At 40.3% G+C, this 25,143-nt stretch overlaps 1 protein-coding gene across 1 annotated transcript in view; it reads right to left on the reverse strand.

Moving 5' to 3' along the window:
* Positions 1–25,143, reverse strand: part of ldlrad4b (low density lipoprotein receptor class A domain containing 4b) — a 76,807-nt gene that overhangs the window by 46,278 nt on the left and 5,386 nt on the right. Inside the window, exon 2 of the mRNA XM_026926555.3 lies at positions 9,268–9,736. Within this exon, the coding sequence (XP_026782356.1) occupies positions 9,268–9,307 (40 nt within the window). The 5' untranslated portion in view covers positions 9,308–9,736. The remainder of the gene's footprint in view (positions 1–9,267; positions 9,737–25,143) is intronic.

Consider the following 25,143-nt stretch of genomic DNA (forward strand, 5'->3'; position numbering starts at 1 on the left):
GTTCTTTAGTGGTCACCCCAAGATACTTTATTAATTGTCTGAGGCTTCTAATGTGAATTAATCTTTGAAGGATGTCCACTACTAGAGAGATTAACAGCTATTACTATTATAACAAACTTTGAAGATACAGAAATAATGTAATGGCTTTCCTGCTAATGATGGTTATTTACCCAACATGGGTAGCTTCAAGCTATTTACATCTCACCAAATCCCACTATTATGAAATTCTTAGTGTCAATTTGAGCAATTCAGCTCCAAAATGAAAACTGAAGAAACAAAAACCCAGGATCGGTCTAAGATTCCACTAACAAACCGTCTTCTAAGCATTTACTGATGACTTGAATAAAGTATAAAGTTTGAGACGAAGCAAACATCCATTCATGTTCATACTCTATATTCTATGTACATTTGTATTCATTATATTATATTAATATTTGTTTTCAACTGGACACAAAGGACTGGGTCATCGAGGATACACTGGATGGACTGGACTTCAGTGCTGTCTAGAAATCGTGGAAAATTAATCGTGTTAATTTTGTCAGCTAATTTGGATTTAAATCTTAACCTTTTGATGAAAATACCTAATCATTATAGTCATATTTTAGTCGTTTGGTTATTGTTAACTGTAAGTCTAGACTGAATGACAGCAAATTTAGCCAACTAAAACTGAACAATTTTAATGCGGACTGGGAAGTTATGCTAGTGTAAGATCTGGTGGGGTGTCTTCAGGTTATGTTAGTTCTAGCTATAGCTAGCATTACAGTAGCCTAACCAATCTACAGAAAAAGCTACAGAAAACATATTTTAATCACATAATGTCACTCTAGTCAAAATGACTGCTATAATACGTTTTGCAAAAATGTTACCAAACAATTAAGTACTGAGTACCACAGAATCTTTCTCCAATAATGATGTGTTTGAATAAATAAACAGATCAGAGAAGACAGCTCTGGAGGCTATGTAGCCCTGTATGTCCTCTCGCTTCATCTCTACTTGCACATGACTGAGAGTATAGCACACAGTAGAAAAGGTTTCACTTTTGTCCAATTAATCGGTTCTGATAGTTTTGTCTTGTTATTATTCATTAAGCAAAATGTTTTCAATTTCATCATTATCATGTTGAGTAGAAAGAGGAATTCTTATTTATTTATTGTTTGCTTTTCTACCCCTATACTTCTACACCTGTATACTGTAATGATTTATAATCCCACTATCTGGTGTCACCCAGAAGATAATGGCTTCTCTTTTGAGTCAAAGTTTCTTCCTTCTGGTTGGTTTTCCCTTCCACTTTTGGTTCTGGTCTGCTCATTAGGCATCTAAAATCCAAATCTACAGCTCCTTTCTGACAATTTCTATTGTGAAAAGCACATAAATGCAAATACAAAAAAAAAAAAAAACCCAAACAAAAGGCGATTTCTCATTTTAAAGTACTCATCTAATACATGCAGCCATTTCTGCATGTCAGACATCGTGCAGTTAGTGCAGATACTTCACCCTCCTAAATAATATCACTCATTATGTCAGCACAGCTTTTCCTTGGTACACAGCAGGCTTTCCACTTTCTGTCTGCAACATAGCTCTGTCACTACTGCTGGAAGCATTCCGTCACTTAAAACTATATGGCATACTCTGCTATACATTAACAATAATCACTGAGAACTGAACATAAAGTCTAGCATAAAGTGAGAAGCAGAGGGATAAGAGCAGGATAAGAGCAGGGGAGTGTATGAGAGAGAGGAACTGAGAGTAATAGTTTAGTATGCTGCTCTGGATTTGCTTCTCATTCCCTCTGCATTCCATTCCACGCAGGGGAGAGACACAGCCTGCTGCAGAGAGGAAACGGGAACGAAAGGCAGGGGAGGCACAGACCGAGCAAAAATGAAGGAAAAGACAGAGAGGGAGAGCACAGAATCAAGTTAAATAAAACAAGATGTAAACACATACAGAGAGAAAGAGAGAGATCTACAAATAGATAAAATGGGGGGAAATGAAAGAATGGCATACATGACAGAACAAATGAGAGGAAGAGAACAAAAACAAAAGGAGAAAGCATGGGAGAGAGGGAGGGAGGGACGGACAGAGAAAGGGAGTAGACAACAAATAGTTCAGGAACTTCAGAGTCGAGAGACAAAAATTTGCAACAGCTTTGCATCGAAGCTACAACTTCATTTCCAACTGCTCATACAGCCTTTATTTAATTTAGCTCTGTGAAACCACTTCCTGTCACAGTTAGGTATATAAATTAGTATCAGCCTACTTTAATTACCTCAAAAATGTTGTTCTAATTTATTTGCCAAGAATGACTGGCAAAGTGTTATCCTGCTGGAAGCAGCCAAAGACTGCGTATACATGAGAAAATCAAAAATCGTAATTCAACAATGATCTTTGTACAACTTGTGAATGGGTTTGACAAAGCAATATTTCTCAGCACAACGCTCTCTCAGAGAGAATTGGAAAATTTCAGTACACTCTGTATGCGTAACCATACAGAGGTGCCCAAAGAATAAGCTTAACCTGGTTATGTACAGTATTCACACTCAAACCATAATTAAAGGTTTTTAGAAATACATACAATGTAAATCATCTGTAAATCAGACTGTAACAATTGTTATTAGCTGCTGCTTCAGCTAAACTGCATAATTACTGTGCATATATATATAAATAAAAAACTTTATTATTTTTGAACACCAAAGATTTAAAAAATATATTTAATAAAATATAATAATATAATATTTAATAAATATTATAATTAATATAATATTTAATATAATAGTTTAGACCTAAAATATTAATGAACAAATTCACAATTTTGCCTCAGTTTACTTTTACTTGATGGCTGATAAATTGAGTTACTTTTTTTTATACAAGTGATTGTCAGAAAAAGTCCAAATTTATTTCAATTTGCATGTCATTTTTGAGTAAAAAAAACATCTATAAATCTTAATATGCTTTATAATAATGTTTTGTACTGATATTTACTTTATTTTACGTCTTTGTTCTTGCCCTTCTCCATGCAGCCTTGCTGCTTCAATTCCCATTTCCAAGCAGCACAGCTCAGTCATGCACAGAACTTCCTCCCATCAGCCAGCGAATGCTATTTGTACAGGCTGTTCTCTCCAGTTTGCTCTCCCCCCCATCGCCATTTCAGGGAGTGTGGAAACCTGTTGTGTCTGCCAAAGCAGCACTAACTTTGAAGGCAGAAAATTAATTACAGGAAACGGGAGCATTTTGCACAGAGTCACCATGAAGAAAGGAGAAAGACTTTTCTTCCTCCTACTTCCCATTGCTCAAGAACGACTTCCAAGCTGCAGCAGAAGAGCAGTAATTCTGCCTGCTGACACTTCTGTGCTGCTTCTGCCGACTACTCCAAAACACGTCTTTTAACACACTGGCAATCAAGCAGCAGCAGTTGATTTCTGGGGTTTGTCTTTCCGGGCCATTTTGGAAACTTGTTCTCGATTCACACGATTGCCTGTGCAGTCCTATTAGCACCTCATCCGCATCAGGACATTTGAGTGTATCATTTCATCAGTGACTGGCTAATTGCCAGCCAAGCTTCACTCCAGTGTGCTGATAGAACACATAATGTGATTAGACTTCAAGGTGAATTGGGAGAAATCTTGCATCAGCACACCCAATTCCTTGGCGTGTATCTGGTTGCTTCCTGTGAGAACACTCCCCATCTGCTTGCTTCCCGTCATGGCTCGGATGAACTCCTCCTCATTGTGTCCATGTGCCTTTCCTCCTTTCTTCTGGGAAGGTGAGGTGAATGCAGCTGCTGATGGCATTTTTACACATGCCTATTACTCAAACCGTTTCACTGCAGCCTTTTGTGGCAAAGATGGAGGTTGCTGTGCCATCACAGCTTCACGGCTTGGCACCGGACATCCTGGTTCCTTAACGGGTTGCCAAATCCTGTCTAAATATGGGTTGTCTTTACTTGCTGCACAGTGGAAATGCAAACCATATTCATGTACAGTGACAGTCGGCTGGACGGAATATTCTCAGCAATTTACTTTTAATTTTACACTCATGCAAGCACTTCTTAGACTTTTCTATCACAACTACTTTTAGAGATGAAATAATTTTCAAATTGTAGATAGTAAATTAGGACTTCTCCTCAATTTGCTCTATGGCAGCACACACTGTGTTTGTACAGGACACATTAAAAACCTCTAGCCTTCACCCAGAGCATGTCAACATATCAATATGCCTCATTTTTGATTTTTTCATGCCAGTTTTGAAACTGTGTCCTAGAAAAGGCTTAAACAGCAAAAGCTTGTAGTATTCCACATTTGGGAAAGTCAGACATATTAAATAAACCATTGAAACAACTATTACGGTGCTATAAAGGGATTACTGTAATGTTATTCCTTGTACTTATCATTCTTCCAGTCTTTTCTGTGATTAAGATAGAACCGCTTCAAGTACATACGCAAAGTTCTTGTCAGTGAGAGCCACTGAGGAACTTCCCGTTTTTTCTCCTCTCTGGTTTGTGGAGATCCAATCTCAACCAGACCTGGTTGTCAAGATGGAAAATCTTCAGATAATAAAGATAATTTTTGCAAAAAAAAAACAAAAAAAACCCCCAAACTATTTAATATTGGTTTATTTTGACATATGAAAAAAGAATGTGTGCTAGACGTGACTTTCCGAATTATTATCCAAATGTTTTGATGTGTGAAAGCAGTCAGTAACCATGCAGTGCTTCACTATATTTTCAGTCTGTCTCAGCTCATTTTGAATCCATTTGAGCTACTGAACTCATCAGAGGACCATGTATTCTCGATTTAAATGGCCCAGCTTCTGGCACATGAATGTATGTCTATACGCCAGGCGACAGTGGCAGTGTAACCTTGAGACTAAAGCGGCTTTGATCTCTAGGGTGATAAAGTGTTTGCTTATCTCTCATGTGATCGGTTTGCCTGGCTTTTTTAAGTTTAGCACGCAAACAAGTGTATGTGTGTGTGTCGCTAGGTGACTGCAGCTCTAAACTGGGTGCTCAGTTACATGCTGTTTACTGGGTGGGCACTTGTCATGTACCTCAGTTATCTGGATGGGCTAAGAAAGCATAAAATTGCATTTTTGAAATAAAAGACTGTATCTTTCATCATTACTCTATGATTCCATGATGTTACAGACTTCTTCCCATTCATAGCACGTTACTCTTCAAGTAGAGCTTCAGTCCCTCAGCCCTAAATGAGGTTCAAGGAACGAATTGGAAAGACTTGCATGTGCACTTTCTACATAATTTATATGAAAAATCTGTTTTTATCAGCCCTTACCACATGCTCTCTTTCTATCTGTGCCAAGTATAAAATTGCTTTTCCTGTTTTTCAACCAGGTTTATCGTATGTGCTAATTAAAAGTTCACATAAAAACAGGTGGATGGAAACCCCACTAATGTGGCTTGGGTTCTCCTGAAGAACTTCTCTGAATTATAGCAGGGGGTCTGACTGCAGCTTATTGAAGACTCAACACACAAAACATAGTCAATTATTTGCTTGATAACATGCAAGGGTATAACTATTCCTTCCCTAAAAAAATACAAGTGCTACGTCACAAATCACACTTTTGGGATATGGGTGCGCTAATAAGGTTTAAACAGTCAGCCATTAAAGCCATTATATTGATAGAAAAGGTCAACTAATTGACAGTTTCTTCCAATGCAGAATAGAGATCTGTTCTTGGCTCTTGGGTTTGATTCCTGTCCTTATCTCTGGCCACATGGCTGTCCTCATTTAGTGTTCTGTTAGAGAACATGTATAAACCCTTGATGTACATGTAGAGAAGTGATGTAACTTAGCAGCAGTGAATTTGAATGGCTCGCTTTGGATAGCAAAGTCAGCAAGAAGCACTTTCAACATGGCCGTTCAGTTTTATTTCACTAAAGCATTTGAAAGTGCAGAACTGTGCTTTGTTAGAAAGATGTGTCTCGCTGACACACATGCACTGTTGACATCATATCATTGCTGCAGATTTGTCAGCTATACATTCATGTTGCTAATCTCCCGTTTTACCACATCCCAAGGTGCATTCAGATCTAGTGACTGGGGAGGCCTTGGAAGTACAGTCAACTCACAATCATGTTCCTGGCACTAGTTTGAGAGATCAGCAACAATACTCACACATTGTTGTGGCATTCAAACAATGCTCGAGTGGTATTAAGGGGCCCAGTGTCTGCCATGAAAACATTCCCCGCACCATTACACAACCACCACCAGCCTGAACTGTTGGCACTAGGCAGGTTCTGTCCATGCATTCATGCACCGAATTCTAACCCTTCCATTTGCATGTTGCAGCAGAAATCAAGATTCATCAGACCAGTAGACATTTATACAGTCTTCGACTGTCCAGATTCAGTGGATCTGTGCCCACTGTAGCCTCAGATTCCTGTTCTTGGCATGGAACCCGATGTGGTCTTCTGCTGTTGTAGCCCATCCTCCTCAAAGGTTAAACGTGTTGTGCCTTCTGAGACGCTTTTCTGCTCAAAATGGATGCACAGAGTAGTTACTTGAGTTACCATAGAGTTTTGTCAGCTTGAACCAGCCATTCTCCTCTGACCTCTCTCATCGACAAGGTATTTCCACCCACAGAACTACAGCTCCTGGATGTTTTTCGTTTTCCACACCATTTGGTGTAAACTTTAGACACTGTTGTGCATTATATATATATATATATATATATATATATATATATATATATATATATATATATATATATATATATATATATATATATATATATATATATATATGTGTGTGTGTGTGTGTGTGTGTATGTGTATGTGTGTATATATATGTACACGTGTACACACACACACACACACACTTACTTCACACCACAGTATATTAACTACCCTGAACATACAGCATTCAACATCAAAACACACCTAAAGCAAACAGAGTTCAGAGACAGCAAACTCCCATGAACTCACCATGTCGAGAAAACACACACACACTTTAACCTTGCAGTATTGATCAGTCTTCTCTCTGTCTGGAGTAACTTTCACACAGTTCCCTCAGGGCCTGAACTCACATTGCTGATGTACTGTCACACACAGCGTGTCAGCTACAGTACACTCCCTTTACTGCAACATCAAACAGAGAGCCAGGGCCTTCGGTACATCTTTAAATACTGCTAGTTCTTTTCCAAATGCCTCACCTTTAAATAACTTGCAGAAATATGCTGTTCATCTCATAAATAAATATATAACCAAAATTTACACATGTGAAGAAGAATAGCAGGTATTTGGCCATGATCATGATAGGAATGCTAGATACTTACAGTAGGATTTGGACGGACTGCTGTAACAGATTTAACACTGCACTGAAACAATAATAAATATGACACTAATTGGTCTGTCATTATATTGGCAAATCGTTTACTGTCCACAGATTGGCAACTGGAATATCAAGATAATCCTATTACTATTTGCAAAAGTGGTATTGAGATTATTAGCATGTTACGAGTTTATTAGCATGTTATGTTGGTTTGCAGTAAAATAGCTCTAACAGATTTTTAGGCTATTTAAGTTCATTAACATATTCAGTTTTTGGTATATTTGTGTGCTTTTGTTAAATGCCACCAAATATGGTACAGACAACTGCAGTGCAGTAAGTGAGGTAAGTATCCTCCAAGTATATTAAGTACCCTCCAAGGGTGCTTTCATGTATATAGCGTTTAGTCCATTTGAATGGAACCCTGCAGCGTTTTCCCCTCGGTGTGCTTTTGGCAGGTGAGAACACAGCAATACCACTCAACTGTAACAACCACTCTTAGAGCATCTGAGCGATGTGGTCTCGGTCCAATTCCAAGTGAACTTTAGAGCAGTTCGATTGCAGAGAGAATACACATTTGACACCGAATCAAATTTTAGGTTCATGCAGCATGTTTTGTAGATGTGAGCACTTGGCAAAGACTTGTTTATTGAGTTTTACAAGGTTGTTGCTTGGTTTAATTATGTGCAGCATGACACCAAACCAAATAGCAATTGAATCCAAAGTATCCATTTTGTTCTGATTCAGACTCAATAAACGGACCAACGGGTGTGAAAGCTCACACACTCCCGAGCTATCATGAATTTTCTAGAGCGCTCCTGGTTTTAGTCATCTGGAGTTCTCATGGGGCAACATTGTACAGTGGCTAAATGTTGAATAACACTACAAAATCCTTCGCTTTACCTCAGCACAAGATCAAAAAGTTGTGCTTGATCACTTTACGCCAAAACAAGGCATTTTCACACACACATTAATATTCTAATGCTCCAATATGGACTATGTTCATTCAATAAAGCACCAACATTTTGTTTGGTTAAAATGTTGGACTACTGGTCAGAGGGTTGTGAGTTCAAATCCCAGCATTGCCAAGCTGCTTCTGCTGGGCCCTTGAGCAAGGCCCTTAACTCTCAACTGCTCAGTAGTATAAATGAGATAAAATGCAAGTCGCCCAGGATAAGGGCGTCTACCAAATGCCATAAAGCTAATGTAATGTCAGTGTAATGCTTCTCTGACATCATTTGCATGCAATATTGAAAATTAAAACAAACAAAAATCTTCCAAACCTCAGCCAGATGTGATGCAGTTTAGCAACTTATGCTCTTTAAACAAAAATACATCACTTAATTTTGTAGCTTTTCTCTACAGCAGTAGAAACATGATTGCCACCTTCTCTAATTGCCATGAGGACACACTTCTGTTGTGTTTCCATTGTGGTCCCCTACATTTTGTTGTTTTGTGTTATGTGATGCTGTGGTGTTGACAGAAGTGGTTTTCGGTTATGGTTTGCGAGCAATTTTGTAGTGGTTTGCATTTCTACTTTCCCTACTTTCCACCCTAATTTTCCCTGGTAGTTTTCCTATTTTACAAAGTTTTTTTTTTACTTTGCGTTATCCCAACCCGCTGCATAAAGCAAGCCAGCTAATGTCAGTATGATCAACAGAGAAAAAGCCTGTTACATTCCAATCTCAGATAAAATAAAATATAGCATATAATTCAAGCTCACAGGTTTTTATCCCCTGTGAGAAAGATTCATGCACTAGTTGTAGGACTGGTAATAAGTAATATTTCAGAATGATTGTTATTATCCTTAGAAAAACATCTATCATATTTTGGCTTTTATGCTATTTAAGCTACACAATATTGAGTCCAAATGTACATTGTGCATATATTTGCTAAGGATACAGTATGGTAGTGTATAAACTGTAACAGTTTGCTATTGGATAACTCAATTTTCAGTCAGGGTCTAAATATTTGAGCCCATGCTCACCTGTGAAAGCATTAGTGGCCGGTAGGTCAGCCTCCTGCATGCTGCTCCTGTGCCCAGAGCGTCGTCTTCCTCCTTAACCACTCTGATGGGGCTGCTGGGGACGACACAGCCACGACGCTGCCATCTTCACCTCACGAGTCCATCACACTGCTGACACTGCTGCTGAGATAACGGCGCCACTTCACCACGGCAACCAACACGCCAATCCTCCAATTTACACCGTTACCCCCCCAGCCAGAGCGAGGCGATCATGGCTGCCTTAGACAGACAGAAGTACAGAGAAACAGCGAGGGAGAGAAGGAGAGAAACTGATCCAGGTGGAGCTTGTTCAGGTACTTGAGGCAGGTGTATAGTTGTTGCTGTTCCCAGGAGGACTTGCTCGGCTGAGCAACGTTCTAATCAGCATACCAGCTCATCAGTCAGAGTGCAGCGTTTATACACTCACTAGGGAAGCTCCAGAACAGCATCACTGCAGAGAGAGAGAGAGAGAGAGAGACAGAGAAAGAGAGAGAGAGAGAGAGAGTGAGAGAGAGAGACTACATTAAATTTTCTCCTAGCAGCTACACAAATTAATGCATCGATACCTTTTTTCCAGTTTTTTGGGGGTGCATCCATAATGATACTGATACAGAAATGAGTAACCTACTTAGTATTATTCAATCAGGAACATCAGAAAACATTTTTATTTCACTCTATTTATGTTTCCTCAGTTTACACAGCAGCCATGAAACGCGCTCACTTGCTAGTTAATTGCAAATAAAGTGCATTAGCTAGCTATATTAGCTTGGCTCGAGTAGAGCTGCAGTGTAGAAGAATAGGTTTTGTTTCACATCGGAAAAGCACTTCTGTATAGCTGTGAGTACATTTTACTGTTTTCGTTGCGTCAGAATCCCTCGTTGTCAATGACCGAGAGTGGCTGATCGTCAAAAACAATATACTGAGTAAGAGCTTCTGTTATTTTCCACTCACCTAGCGTAACCCTAGGCAGCACTGTTTGCTGATGTGCAATAAACATGCTGAGTTTTATGTTTAAGATGTTTTATCAGGTTACTTGTACTGTAAGATATGCTGTAGTTCCTCCTCTTGATTTTTTTTCTCAGAGAACAATTTGCAATCAGCTTTGCTTTGAATCTTGGAATCTGTCCAGGTCACTGTCATTTAGTGTTGACTGTTTGTTAGTGCAACAACGTACACTAGCCTTACATCAAAAAGTGACACATGCTATTGGATATTGATATCAGAGCATTTTTTAGAAATACATCATTATCTGTATCAATGCATGCAACATGAGAGAGTGATTCTGAACATGAGTAGCATATGCAAGTCAGACTTTCTAGTGCTTCTTTGTAAAACTGAGAGAGTTATTTTTATGAAAGTGAGTGACGCACACTGCAGTATCCACCTCGTTGCAGCAGACATTGCTGCTTTTGAGCAATACTACCAAGTCTGAGCTGTCCTTGAACCTACTGCTGTCACTTAGAGCTCCAACAACCTGTTATTCAAAGTTAGGTGAGCATGCTGCCTAGCCTCAGACAACCCAAACAGTGATCACGAGGTCTCACTGTGTGACGAGTTCTCTAAAAGTCCAGACCTGCTGTTCCCTCACCTCACATGAACCACAGTAATCAGCGACGTAGTGAAAACACACACCGCCAATGCACAGGAGCAACCTTAGATGACCTAGCCGAGCCTTGGGCTGTAGAACAACGTAACAGTGTCCAAGTCAAACATGTACATGTGCAGCCTCACACTCACCGAGGTCGTTTAACAACAATTGAACTACATCCTGAATAGATCGGGGCAATGTAGAAGTACTGGAGACACCGAACATTGGGCTCCAAGTTCTCCAGAATGCAATGCAGCATATGGCAAAACTGCACTGAGTTACAGCAGAAACTCATCTCTGCTAGCTCGTCATGTATGAGAGAAAAACCACAACAGTATTGACAACATTATAGCATGAACGTTAAAGCTTTAAAAGCTGATCTGTTTGAACAGATGATGAGGTGAGAAAGCGGGACAGACTAAAGCGCTGCTGCAGCGCTAGAAATGAAGCAAGGGTAGAAATGAAGCGAAGGCTAAATCATACTGCCACCACTATCAGCAGGCAGCTGAATGGAATCGTGGGTAATGTGGGAAACTGTTACCCAAAGTGAAAAAAAAAAAAAGTATAAAGAATTCAAGATTTTATTCTAAAATAAATCTTGGATGCCACTGAACACCACATATTAATTATAAAGATTAATATACAAGTTGTTCAGTGTGGATTTTTCTTTAATGAACAAATATTTCATGGTGATAGTGGGATGTCTTAAAGGTTCCATGATCATTTTTCCACTACAGTTAGAGGAGCATCTGAATATGTATTCAATATATATATATATATATATATAATGAAATCTGTACTGAATGTCAGCTCAGTATTTCAGTGTGTAGCTGTACTGGAACAACTCAAGCTCTAGTGTTGATTACAGTTCAGACATTTGATTAACAAACTTTAATGTGCATGTTTGGCATGTTTGTATTAATCTATCAGTATAGACGCATTACATGTATTAGAGCAGTGAACGAAACTTAAATAAATGCTCCATGTAAGAGCAGTGTCCTGTATAAAATGCGATGTTGAGCTGTTGAGATGTGCTGCAATTTCCTTTGCAATGTCCTTTGCAATTAACATAAAAGACCACGCAACTCAGACTTTTTACTCCTGATGCACACCTCTAGCTTGCACACCACGACAGTGCTGCTCCCTGCATCAAGTATTGCCAGACGTGCAGTTTTTCTTCACATTTAGTGGGGCATGAGTAGCTGAATAGTGATTTCAGTATTCTAATACCTGTGCACACTCCTAAAGGAAAGCACACTTCAACCATTTGTAGTATTCAGTTCAACAGGTACAGCATGTCTTCTGTGTTTATAAACCAAAAAAAATCCTCTGCATTGTTGACGTTACATACTGATAATAAACTGCAATAATCAGTTAAAGAGAGCCTCTTGGGAAGAAGACAGACATGCAGATCTCTACCTTAATTCTCCTTCTGCTATTTTAGAAATGCTAAGCACAGAGAAAGCACATCGGCCCCATGCCTAAGCAAGTGTATTGAGTAAGATGATTACACTATTCTCTCTGAGAGAGAGAGACAGTGTGTGTGCGTGTGTGCGTGTGTGTGCAGGCACGCTGTCATGCTGGATGTGAAATGTGATCTCAGCAGGGGGTCTGTCTGTCTCCTCGTGCTGAAGCTAATGCGGCCACTGCTGCACCGAGCTGCCTTACCGAGACACACTCCAAATCAATCGCACCAGCCAGCCTGCCAGCCAAGGTGAGACGACGACTCGCCCGTCAGGGGAGAAAGACAGAAGGGTGGTGAGAGATAGTGGGGGGAAAAGAGCGAGACAGAGACCGGGGGGGAGAGAAGAGTGGGGGAGGGGGGGAGTGAGGGATGTCGGAGATGGCAGGAGAAAGGGTAATCTTTGTTTTGCATTGAAAGCAGACGCAGGTCGCTCATTAATCAATGTCAGAGTGTAACAGCCTCCAAGCTGCCTCTCAACTACAGCGCTCTGCTACAGGTTTCTAATAGTACCTGACTATAATAATAATAATAATAATAATAATAATAATAATAAGACAGTCACGAGTAAACGCTTTCTTGCCCATCACTGTTTGAAAGTAGAGGTGGAAAATAATGGCGTAATTTCTTACTGTTCTTAAGAACATTTCCCAAATTACCTCTGCTTGTACTTGAGTTTTTCTTTCACTTAAGTTTAAAAGAAAAATCTCCACTTTCTACTCACTTTGCTGTAAAACACATCAGTTACTCAACCTTCTCCATATTGTATGCGATTTCTGGCATCATCAGTCATCAATTCCTATACATACAAGCACACCAAAAGGGAGCACTGACGATGGTCTAAACCAAGGCTTCTCTAACATTTTGTATCCAGGGACCCCATTAACTGTAAAATAAATTCCATGAACCGACTCAAATTTAAAAGTGTATAATAATAGTTTCTATTTATTAGAGCCATAGAGCTTTTTATTCCTTGATGTTCCACCAACAGGAAAAAAATAAATGTTGAAAACCAACAAAACACACAAAAATGGAGTTTCCGAGTGGTGCAACAGAAAATCGTTTGCCTTATCTTCTGCAGATCATGAGTTTGAATACTGTTGAGGCCACAGCCTTCCGTGACCGGGAGTCCAAGGGAGCAAAAATTTATTATAAAAATTCTCACTCTCCTGTCATTCATTGTGACACAAGCCAATCCTGCCAGTCTGTGAGCTCATGCATGTAGAAGAGGGCGGATAGCACTTCCCTTGGAGTGTATTATGCCGCCCCATGGCGTAGTAAGAGCAGCAGTTTTTAAAAGAAGCAGTTGACTGGCTTCCTGTGTCTCGGAGGAAGCACGTGATCCTACCCGGCTGGTAGCTGTCACATGATAGGAGAAGCGGGAATTTGGGAGAAAATTATGGAGAAAATCAGGGAAAAATAATTTTAAAAAATAAAATAAAACAATAAATAAATAAAAGTTGTTATAACTATGTCCTATTAAATTAAGATTTTTGAGAAACGTGGATATTTCGGATTTGGTTAAATTTTGGAGCATGGGTTTTTCTTCCTGGAGGTTTTTATATTAGCGTGAACATATGCACCTACAAATTAAAACACCTAAAGGGGAAATCAATCAAATCAATCAAAAAAAAATAAACAGCACACTAACACAATGACCTAATTCCCATCGCTTCATACCAGTGACCTATTATCATGCAGGCAAATGTGGGTGTCAGAGTTATTATTGTGCTAGCGAACACAACCTTCATTCATTAGTTGTAGTTGATGTTTGCCCGCATTCTTTGGTTCCTTAATGAAGTGTGCATCGTTTATCATCCTTGCTTATGAAAATCAGTGTGAGTCTTTTGCATTTGAAACTTTTTTCTTCTGCTTTCACTTTCATACTTTAAGCAGATTTAAGACTTTGTTATTTTGCACTTTAAATTGTAAAAAAAATTAGCTTTAAATTCTACCAAAGTATTGTTTTAGATGAAACCGTCCACTTTTGCATGAGTAAGGTGCACGTGGTATGTTAGAGGAGTAATGCTATGTGGTTTCTGAGTTTAGCTAGTACTGAGTTTAATAGGATACGATTTTTTACATTGCTCTTCCTGCTCACTGTATTCTTCAAAGCCTCACCTGCAGCTCAGCCATGTTAAAAAGAATAAAATAGCCACTCATGGCTGTGCCTCTTAAATCTGCCTAGTAAAAAAAAACTGCTGGTAAACTGTTTCAATGTATTTAATTTCAGTTTGGACTGTGTTTGAATGCTCCGAGTCAGTTGCTTGGCAGCAGGGAGAAATGCTCAAGAAATGCTTCTTGATTTTGCTTTTTTACTCATTTGTGTTGGTGTGATTTCAGACAAGTTAATGGCATTTTCAGCATGAGGAAAAGTGTAAATGAAAATCATCGAGGAAAAATGAAGAAAGCTTTCATCAGATAGAGACATGCCTCAGTCACATGATAACTAATTCAAACATAATATGGACATAATGAGGACAAGTCAATGAGGTTGTGATAATGTTCGGTGATTACACATTTTAAATTTCTAAACCAGATGTTATTTCTCCCAGAACTCTGTAGTCACAAAAACTGCAAAGCTGGAATTGTGGAAAACAGTGCAGGTTTGCATGTTTTACCTGGCACCATGGGAGAAGTGGGCCAGACAGTCACTGAACATACAAAAAAAAACCAAAAAAAAAAAAAAACAAGTTAAAGTAGGTAGGTCATTTGCACAAGAAAGAGATTCAGCACAAAAGCCACACGTGAGGCTTTACAGCAGCATACTGGGAGGTTCTGGTTAGATTGCTAGGCTGTCGTGCTATGTGGTATTTGAGGCCACTGTGGTTGTGTGGCGAGGAACAGGTGGGTCAGCAGCAGAGAGCGGAGAAAGCCCGAGAGTCCTGGTGATTTGGTGAGGCGTGACTGACTGTCAGACTGGAGAGAGAACAAAGAACACCAGCAGGAAAATAGGAGAGCGAGAGAATGTGAAGAAGGCACCCTGCCGAGCACAATCCCCTACTCGCAGAAAAAAAATATTTTTTTTTGCGCACTCTTCATATCCTTCACTTGCTAGGAGACATGCACAACTGAGCTTCTTTGGGTTCAGTGCCAACGACAGCCACTTTCACCCAACCCAAATCCAAAAAGCAAAAACAAAAAAACCAGAAGGCTCGTTTTGTTTTCTGCCAGATATGATGAGCATCATCTCCCAACCTCCAGCTTAGAATATTATATTGATGAATAACATTATAAGACATAATAGTGCTCACTATTATAGACAAATTGTGTGTGTGGTGCTGAGTTTGGACGCATTCCTTTAATAGACAGCATCCATTTCTGGGCAAGACCGAAGCACAGACGTGCTCAGAGTTGAACATGCTGTATAGTAAATGGCCTGAGCAGTGTTTCTGCCTCATGATGACATCGGAAACACTGTTCCAGTCTGCTGCCTCCCAGCCGGCACCCTGATTACTCTGCTCTTTTCTGCCTTCAGTTCAGCTCCCTGTTTCAAACGAATCCATCAATAGATGGTTGTCGTGCGGCGTATGGACAAGGTTCACACTGCTCACACTCTTGTTGACCCTTCAGTCAAGCTCCATAAAGCACGGCTCCACACTCTGAGAGTGCCATTTAAAAAAAAATATTGCTTAAACGGTTATTCAAACTAGCATTCAGAAGACTCTCTAGAAATTATAGCTCTGGTTGGGTTACATTAGTACCACTGCAGGAGCAGAAATCCCTGCATCTCTACAACATACCTCAGCATACAGCTTGTTCACCATCATGAGTCCAGTTCCTCTCAGACTAGACCACAGACGCTCACGCTACAACTTCATACACACAGCGCTCCACTCCACTCCACTCCACTGCTGTCAGCCCACACCACACCCCACGACTCCGAGCCTTATTTTACATAGTCGATATTTGAATAAGGGGGTGCGATGAAAGACTGAGATTAAGCTAAATTATTTGCTTATAAGTAGATTCACCATTAAAAAAAAAAGAAAAAAAAAAGGCTTTTTGTGTTTTGTGTCAGGGAAGATCACAGTCCTCCTGAGAGCAACCCATTCTCTCTCTCTCTCTCTCGCTTGCTCTATCACTCACACACACACTCTGCTTTTTTTCCCCTATCGTCTCAAATCAGCTGCTAAAGCTCCAGACAAATCAATGAGAAGCTCATCAGGATGCTTCCCCTCCATGTCTAGACGGCCAGAGCTTTGCTGCTCGGCGGTCAGTATAGACGAGGTCACTGAGGTGAACACTAACACACATGAACTCACCAGACAGAGTGGCCCATGAAGTGCAAGTCACCAGCAGCACCAAAGACAAATGCACAAGACATGCACATCACTCACTAATGCACTGACAGAGAGGCTTTCCAGCGGAAATGTCCACCGCACGAATATAAAGTCAGTAAGTTAAAACATATTCTTATATTTTATAGCCGTTTGCAAAATCCTGTTCCCATTCATCCAGAAAAGTTTGGCCCAGCAGATGCTTCACAGACTACAGGCAATTTCTCATTCACCCAGACCCATTTTAATCCTGCCTGATCTCATGCACAACAGGGTGAGAACGCTGCTGCATTGCAGTACTTCTGATACCACATGGCAACTATATATAAAGTATAAGGTAATATTTGTTACTGATTAAACTGTCCCTTCTGTTATCTGTGACCAGCTAGCCAATAGACATGACTGCAGATGAAGTGAGAACTAGTCAGAATTGTGCTAAGCCACACAAATTTGAGGTGTTTACTGTGTCCTCGCGCCGAGCTGTTGTCAAAAGCAGGCTGCATTGCACACTGCGACACAGACAGGAGGAGGCAGAGTGCTGCAGTGGCCACATTTCGGACCAAGACCAGGACTAAAGACGCAAGAATCAGCTGATGTCATCACAGAGAATGGACACGGTCATAAAAAAAAAAAAAAAAAAAAACAAAACACAATGCTATTTAAAGGACAACACAACTTATTCATTTGTGTCAAAATGCTAGCACAAAGACAGCACGGTAAAGATTTTAAACCTGCGATTAAACTTCACCAAGTGCTATTTATGATGTGATGTAAATAATTCAACAGTCTCAGCCTCAGACGCTCTGTGCCTGGGCTGCAAAGCATCGCATACACTTTTCTACACTTTTATGCCTTGTGCACTTTTCTGGCCATGAGCATCAAGCTCTTGAAGGTTCTTCGCACATCAGTGTATACACGCTTAATCACAGAAAACTAATTTTTGAAAACTGACACACTGAGCTTTTCAAAGCAAGATATTTTCACAGAATTGAAAATCTATTCGAGAACACCTTAGCCATAAACTCAACGCTAAAACTGAGTTTCTATACAGAAAGTAAGCTGGTTTCACTGCATCCTTCCGAAAACACACTGTCCGAACAAGTGTTCTACCTGTGCTGGATTATAACCATGCTATCTATACTCACAATACCCAAACTACACACAGCTCATCACATCTACTATATTTTATTCACTCACGTTCAGTAACCGCTGAACAGTGCAGTGGATGCGGAGCGTATCATCCCAGGAACACTGTGCATGAGGCGGGAATACATCCTAGTCCATCATAAGGCCCCATACACGCACATTCACACACTCATTCAATCACACCTAGGGGTGATTTATCTTAGCCAATCTACATCCTGGCATGTTTTTGGGAAGCGGGAGGAAACCGGAGAACCCAGAGGAAACCCACGTCAACACGCAGACAGTAAGTCAAGCTCAGGATTGAACCCGGGACCCTGCAGCTGTGAGATGGTGACGCTACCACTGAGTCATTGTGCCGCCCTTTACATTTTACTAACAAAGATCAATTAAGAACTCACCATTGGGTTCTCTGTGAAAAAGTTTCCTGACCCTTGTTAACAACCAATAGAGAACTGCACTGTATTTTATTTATATATATGACAATTTTAGATATTTTACTCTCTTACCCATCATCTATAATCACTTTTAAACACCTTTCTGTTGAAAATAGGTCACAGGATTACATATTTTTACATATACTAACTTAACACAGAACTTGGTGAAATATTGCCTCAGATTTTATTCTCCTTTCAAATAGAACAAGCTGCAACAGTCCCTGAAATTCGATACTTTTCTCTAATTTAATGAACTTACATATAAAATGTCTAATTTTTATCTTTTTAATGATGTTTGTATGTTTTACATAAAACCTTTAAACCCAACCCCTTCAAGCTTCTATTTCTTAATGCTGCTTTGTATACGTTTTATTTGATCTCTTACCTGCTTGTCTATGTAGAGTGTATGTTGAAACATGTGCTTGTGAAGTGTCTGCGATTGTTGATTTAATCTCTCTTTTTATTGTAACAGGTCTCTCTTGGAAAACAAAAAGTGATCTTGATCTCAATGAGACCACCTGTATAAATAAAGGAAACAGAGTTTTGTTCAAGCTCTGGAAAAGGTCTGCGGTTGGACAAACCTCTTTGTGGGAATTTAGGCAGGTCTTGGCCATGTTTAGTGAGAAAATGTACCAGACTCTCTAGAGAAAACTAGAGATCTGGCTTGCAAGACTAAGGCAGCAGCATGTGACCAACCTGAAATGAATAAAACAAATGAACAAGAAATAAGAATAAATTAGAGGGACTGAACTTCATCTAAATAATGAGATGACTCTTGCCCTGTCATAATGAAAGCTGGGTTGTGGTTGGTGAACTTGTGCTGCACTACTGCAATACATAGTACATTCTAATACTAACACTGTCTAGTACTATCAGTACATGTTTGGTTATCAAACTGGTTGCAATGTGGGCTATAAGGTATGCTCCTAAAGCTGTAAACAGACAGCGAAGACTTCATTAGTCTGAATAATGGTTAATGCAATTTAGTAATTGAAAAGTTCAGCCATAATCACTTATGTCATTTCCTGTGTGATACCATAATGAAGCTGCTCAACACTGCCCCAGTCAGTGCTCTTACTACTGCACACGTATGGTTAACATGGCCAACACTATTAAAGCAGTTTTAAAGAACATAAAACACATTTCACTTGCAAAATAAAGATTTCTTGCTTAGATACCAAGAAGACAAACGGAGGAGTCAGACCGAATGCGGATAAAAGTTTAACGCCGTTTCGCGCTGCTTCGTGTGATCGTGACCTGCACGCTCTCTCAGACAGAGAACTTTGTACAATGGCAGCAACAACAGAGGAGTCAACAGTGATCACTCAAAAAAGTCAAAGCGTGGTACAGCATACAAAAAATGGAGATGCCTTTCATAACAGCAGATCGATGCTTGTGAGATGCACAAGCATTAAAGACGAAAGCAGCTGAAAACTCCTTCATGGTGAATGAAATATACTAAAAGGTTGACTTTATAGTCTCATATTACATTTCATTTAAGGGGCTTGATATTTTTTGATGTAAAATATGTGCAGCAATTTCATACATTAATGAGGCCAGTTAAGTTCAGTTTTTTTTTTTATTCTATTCAATTTTGGCTTGTTAATATTAATGATGATGAACGTGTTATGTGATTTAGTACAGTTTAGATAAAGAGGTAGAGAGAAAGATCCATAAAGTTAAAGTATCAAATTCTTTACTTGTAATTTAAATTGGTTATCGGTTTTAGGAACAGGGAACATTAACACTTCATTAATGTTCACGAGAACACGGCAATCGCACTCGGGTGTGGACCAAAACAACCGGTCTGAGAGCGTCTGAAGGTAGACTCCGTCAGCTTCCGCGTAAACTCTAGTGGCAAAGCACAACTGATTTACCCATCTTTCAGCATGTCATAAAATGCACGAGTCCATGTGAACTGAAGGTGAATCTGTGATGAGACTAGGAACAGTCCATAGACTATTTATATTAAGCGCTAGAGACTGGACCATAGAAATACTGCAGGTGTATCTACTAAACACCAAGAACACAAATGTTGATCTTGATATAGTTGGTTTTTACAGCATATCTACATTTGGACTGTCAAATAAAGCAGGGGGGTCCAGTCTTCTTCACAAAGGGCCAGTGTGGGTGCAGGTTTTCATTCCAATCAAGCAGGAGCCACTCCTGACTCCACCTGTTTAATCAGTTGATCTTGGTTTTCAGTAGGTGTGGCTTCTGCTTGGTTGGAATGAAAACCTGCACCCACACACCAGTCCTTCATGCATAAGACTGGACACCCCTGAAAGAAAGTGTTATCTGACAAAGACTTGCACCAAAACTAAACTCAGACACATATCCTTGGGTTGTTCTAAGGTAGCAAGAAATCTGGGAGAAAATCAGTAATAAGGACTTTATTACTGACTTTTGGAAGAGTCATATGATTTCCGAACGTTTCAAATGTGCAATTATTCAAGAACAAAAACACAGTTCATTCTGGAACCAGGGATGTGGGTTGAAGACGTACTTAAACACCCACAATACAGTCAGCTGATAGAAAAGTAAAATATAAGACCTTTCTGCAAACCATCGAACTTCTCTAGGACTTTTCTCTTAGCTTGGGATACATGCAGTTCCCAAATGGCATCTAATGATGATGACATCCGGCAAAATCTTACAGACTATTATGAGGAAACTCGTCCAACCTTTTCAACAATAGTTTTGACACAGGGAACATTCAGAAATGTTTGGATGAGGGAACATATTTTCCAGCTGCTGGCAGGTCTGCAGGTTCTGATGTTACATCATTATGTTTGAATAAAAGAGACTGCACAAAAAAAATCAAAATAAAAGTAGCTTTGTTTAACTGGTCTGAAATGGTAAAGCTTGTTAGATTATAAATAACTCTTATAAACAACACACATTCTCATCCATTCATATTATTTAATATATTTTAACATTACAGAAAATAGACATTGTTAGAGTAATATTCCTGTCCAAAATGCACAGCCTTACCACTAATCACAAAAGCAGCCTGTTCAGCCTGCATCATATCTCACCATTTCCTTTATTAGTACAACTGATTTTATATATATAAATATATATAAAGTCTAGCCTAGTAAGTAGTAATAAGGGATAAAACACAAGGTAGCATACTTTTACAGGAATTACAGTGTGGTGTGTTGCCAGCAGACACAAAGTTACCACTCTGAAGTTGATTACGTTCCTATAACAGCATGTACTGTTGTGATTTTTCCACAGCAATTAGCCAGCGCATACAATGATACGTTATATTTTTAATCCACTTATAGTTACAGTTAACTTGTGATGTTACCGAGAAAACCACAAAGCACAAAGTTCTCTGTCCTAAAGACTCTCCCATGGTAGAAAATGTGCTATAGCTCTGACTGTTACAAAGCACTAACACTGGACTCCAAAAATTGAAGAAAAAAAAATAAAATAAATTCATAGAAAACTTCTCCACATCAACAATTATACATGTTTTTAATCCGTTTATTGTGGAGCTTCTGCCATACAAGTCCCTGTGTAAGTTGTTACTACAGAAATGATAACATAGCTGAAGATTTGCAGTGGTGGACCCAGGCCCATCTGTACATACATAACTAATACCTCGGACAGGATGTTCATTAATGAACAAACATATGATGCTGTAATCCTGTACAGTTCAGAGCAAGCGTACAGTCCAAGGGTGCCTCGGTTCCAACACTGCCAGGATTAGGATTAGAACCCTGTTCAGGGCCCAGTGAGTCTCCATCTGTCAGTGTATGAAGGAGCAGGAATAGGGGCCTTATCCCTACTCTGCCATATGGACTGCCTCTCTCAGTCGCTATGACGATCAGTAGATAGGAGAAGGCCTAGAAGCTTAAGATCTTGTGTTTCACACTGGTACATCAGCCTCAAATTTAATTATCAACTTAGACGCAACTGTTAATGCACCAACACACACACCCTGAATTTTGCCACCAGCCTCACAGAGGTGCTGATATGAACTTAATATCAATGTTGTGAATTTGCATATTCTCAACTTCAGCTTTGTTTTTATTCTTTGGAAGAGTGTGAGGTTTCATTACCCTGATTCCAACCAAATTAAAAAAATCAGCAAAGTCAGCATGTGGGTGTGGGTCCAAGTTCAGTAATAAAGAGGCGAGTAGTACTAGGAGGCTTCTCACAGGATCCCCCTGACATTTTCTGCACCCAAGGTGTGATGACATTCCAGGCAACGAGACAGGCGGCTTGGCATATGATGTCAGACGGACAGACGGATCTCTGTGAGACAGGAAGCTCCTCCCTATTAGCAGCGAGTGTTCCGGTCGGGAGTGGGCAGCCATCTCAGCAGAGCGCCCGCTTATGCCAAATGCAGCGACTGGAAGCTAATCTGCACTATGGGCTGTGTCTCAAATATCAAGCCGTCAACATAAGGCTCAATATAATCATCGCCCCCCCCCGCCCAAAAAAAAGCTACCCTTTTGTAAAATTTCTAGGAAGTTATACAACGTAGCTGAACCATAAACCCAATCATGCTTATCTATTCAGTCATCCGCCACCGCAGACTAAATAACCAACAGCTGTGGACAGACAGGTAGCGTGTGTGAGCATGCAAAGAGAATTTGAATCAGAAGTTAAACACGCGACAGTGAATCATTCAGCCGTGAAGTCTTTTATGGCGTGTGTTTTATGGAGACAGTGACGGTGATGTGCAGCTAACCTTTGCAAGCCTGTTCAAACCCCAGCAGATCGATCATATTTCTGACACCACGCTCCACGTGCCATCACAGTACACTGTTACACTTGGCTCAAAGCCATGCTCATATCACTCAGCTGCCACAAAAAGGCACCTTAACCTGGCGGCACATTATGATCTCCTCACGGCAACAAACACTTACTCCTCTGTCTGGGGAAGTCTTTCTTTACAGCCACCTGCTCAAGAAAAATTTATTCAATGAATTGTCATGATAATTTGCATATAAAAACATGTTAAAAGAAGAATGAAATAGAGTTTTACTTTAATGGAAAGTAATAGACTTTAACTAAAAAGATTTGTCTTTCGTCATGGCACCACAAACTAACCATTTGTGTATTTAATATAAATTACTACAGCTTCTATCGAAAATGCAGACAAAATGAAGCAGTGGTAAAAAAATAAATAATTGGGTAATTGACACTAAGAAAAATAGTTACAGCCTGAATAACTCAAAGTAAATATAGACAAGATGAGAGTTTAAAACAAAGAATAACAAAGAAGTGCATGGGTGGGGAAAACAATGCTGATCAGCAGGTGTTGCAAAAAATGGTTATCGGTGCTTGGGCGTTGGGAACAACAATGATCTGCACTTGGGCGTCGGGAACAACGGCAATGAGCGATCGGGCGTTGGGAACAACAATGATCTATGCTTGGGCGTCGGGAACAACGGCAATGAGCGATCGGGCGTTAGGAACAACAATGATCTACACTCGGGCGTCGGGAACAACCGTAATGAGCGATCGGACGTCGGGAACAGCGGCAATGAGCGATCGGGCGTCGGGAACAGCGGCAATGAGCGATCGGGCGTCGGGAACAACGGCAATGAGCGATCGGGCGTCGGGAACAACGGCAATGAGCGATCGGGCGTCGGGAACAACCGCAATGAGCGATCGGGCGTCGGGAACAACCGCAATGAGCGATCGGGCGTCGGGAACAACCGCAATGAGCGATCGGGCGTCGGGAACAACCGCAATGAGCGATCGGGCGTCGGGAACAACCGCAATGAGCGATCGGGCGTCGGGAACAACCGCAATGAGCGATCGGGAACACAAGCTTGTGCAAGTGCAACTCAGTCAATCTTTACTTTTAACTTACACTGGTGGAGAGTCAACCAGACCTGCTCTCTCAGCTCATATAACCAGCAGCTGTGATGCGAGATGGAGCACTGTATTGGGTGCACGACAGTCACTAACTTCTGCTCAAAAAATATTTTTCAAAATAAAGTCACTATATTTGGTCGAAAATGCCGCCAAATCTAGCGACAAAATTAAACTGGCAACACTGCAACAAGCAGAATCTCAACAGAGAAAACAAAATGCAATGTACTCCATCACATATTCCACAGTGATGAATAAATATCTTATGTAATTAAGTATCTTATGTAATAAGCAGCAGTTCCATGTTGTGTCCGTTTCTAAAGTCATCATTGTGTTTTCACAGCTTGTGCAGCGAGGCACTGCAACTTGCCAGTCATACAGAAAGTCGTCGTGCACTTTTACCTAATGAAGTCCAGGTGGAACAAGACCTAATCAGGTCACCTTTAAAAAGCCCTGATTTCCAAGCTTAGGTCACTGCAGGGAAAAAAAAGGCCACACTTATTCAGCTTCCTGTGCATTCCATAGTGCCTCAAACGTCATGTGAAGCAAGTCCCAGTGCCGCTGGAACGCTGCAAAATGGAAAGGACGTGCGCCAGCATTGCCAGTCACTCTGGACTACTTAAGCATTCACACCATTGTGTCCTAAATGCAGCAAGCTTTCAGCAGACAGATGAGCATTCAAGATCTGGTGGCGCGCTCTTCACCTTTAACCCCACAGAGCAGCTCGGGAGACAATGTGCCTGAATTCCCACAACACTTTAAGAGGCAGTGGCTACAAGAAGCGTTCACACAAGATACTGCAGGACAAGCGTTAAAGTTCACAGGTATTACTACTTTCCTGCTGTTGTATAGGTTTGTTTTCGTTGTTGCTATATACATAGAGAAGGCTGGAATTACAGTTCATCATGTGGTTTTTTTCCCCCTATCAGTGAAAGCTTCTGTCGAGTACAGTTACAAGCTCTGCAGCCAGCGGCACCAGTTCAAAGCAAGTCAGAGCGTAAAGCTGGCCCTAAACCGTACATTAAGAGTTTAAAACTAGCACTATGTCATAACTTGTAATGCGTAAAGTGATTGTAGATTAAAACTTTGTCGTACAATGTGGCATATTCC

Source organism: Pangasianodon hypophthalmus, chromosome 1 (assembly GCF_027358585.1).
Source record: "Pangasianodon hypophthalmus isolate fPanHyp1 chromosome 1, fPanHyp1.pri, whole genome shotgun sequence".
NCBI classification, from domain to species: Eukaryota; Metazoa; Chordata; class Actinopteri; order Siluriformes; family Pangasiidae; genus Pangasianodon; species Pangasianodon hypophthalmus.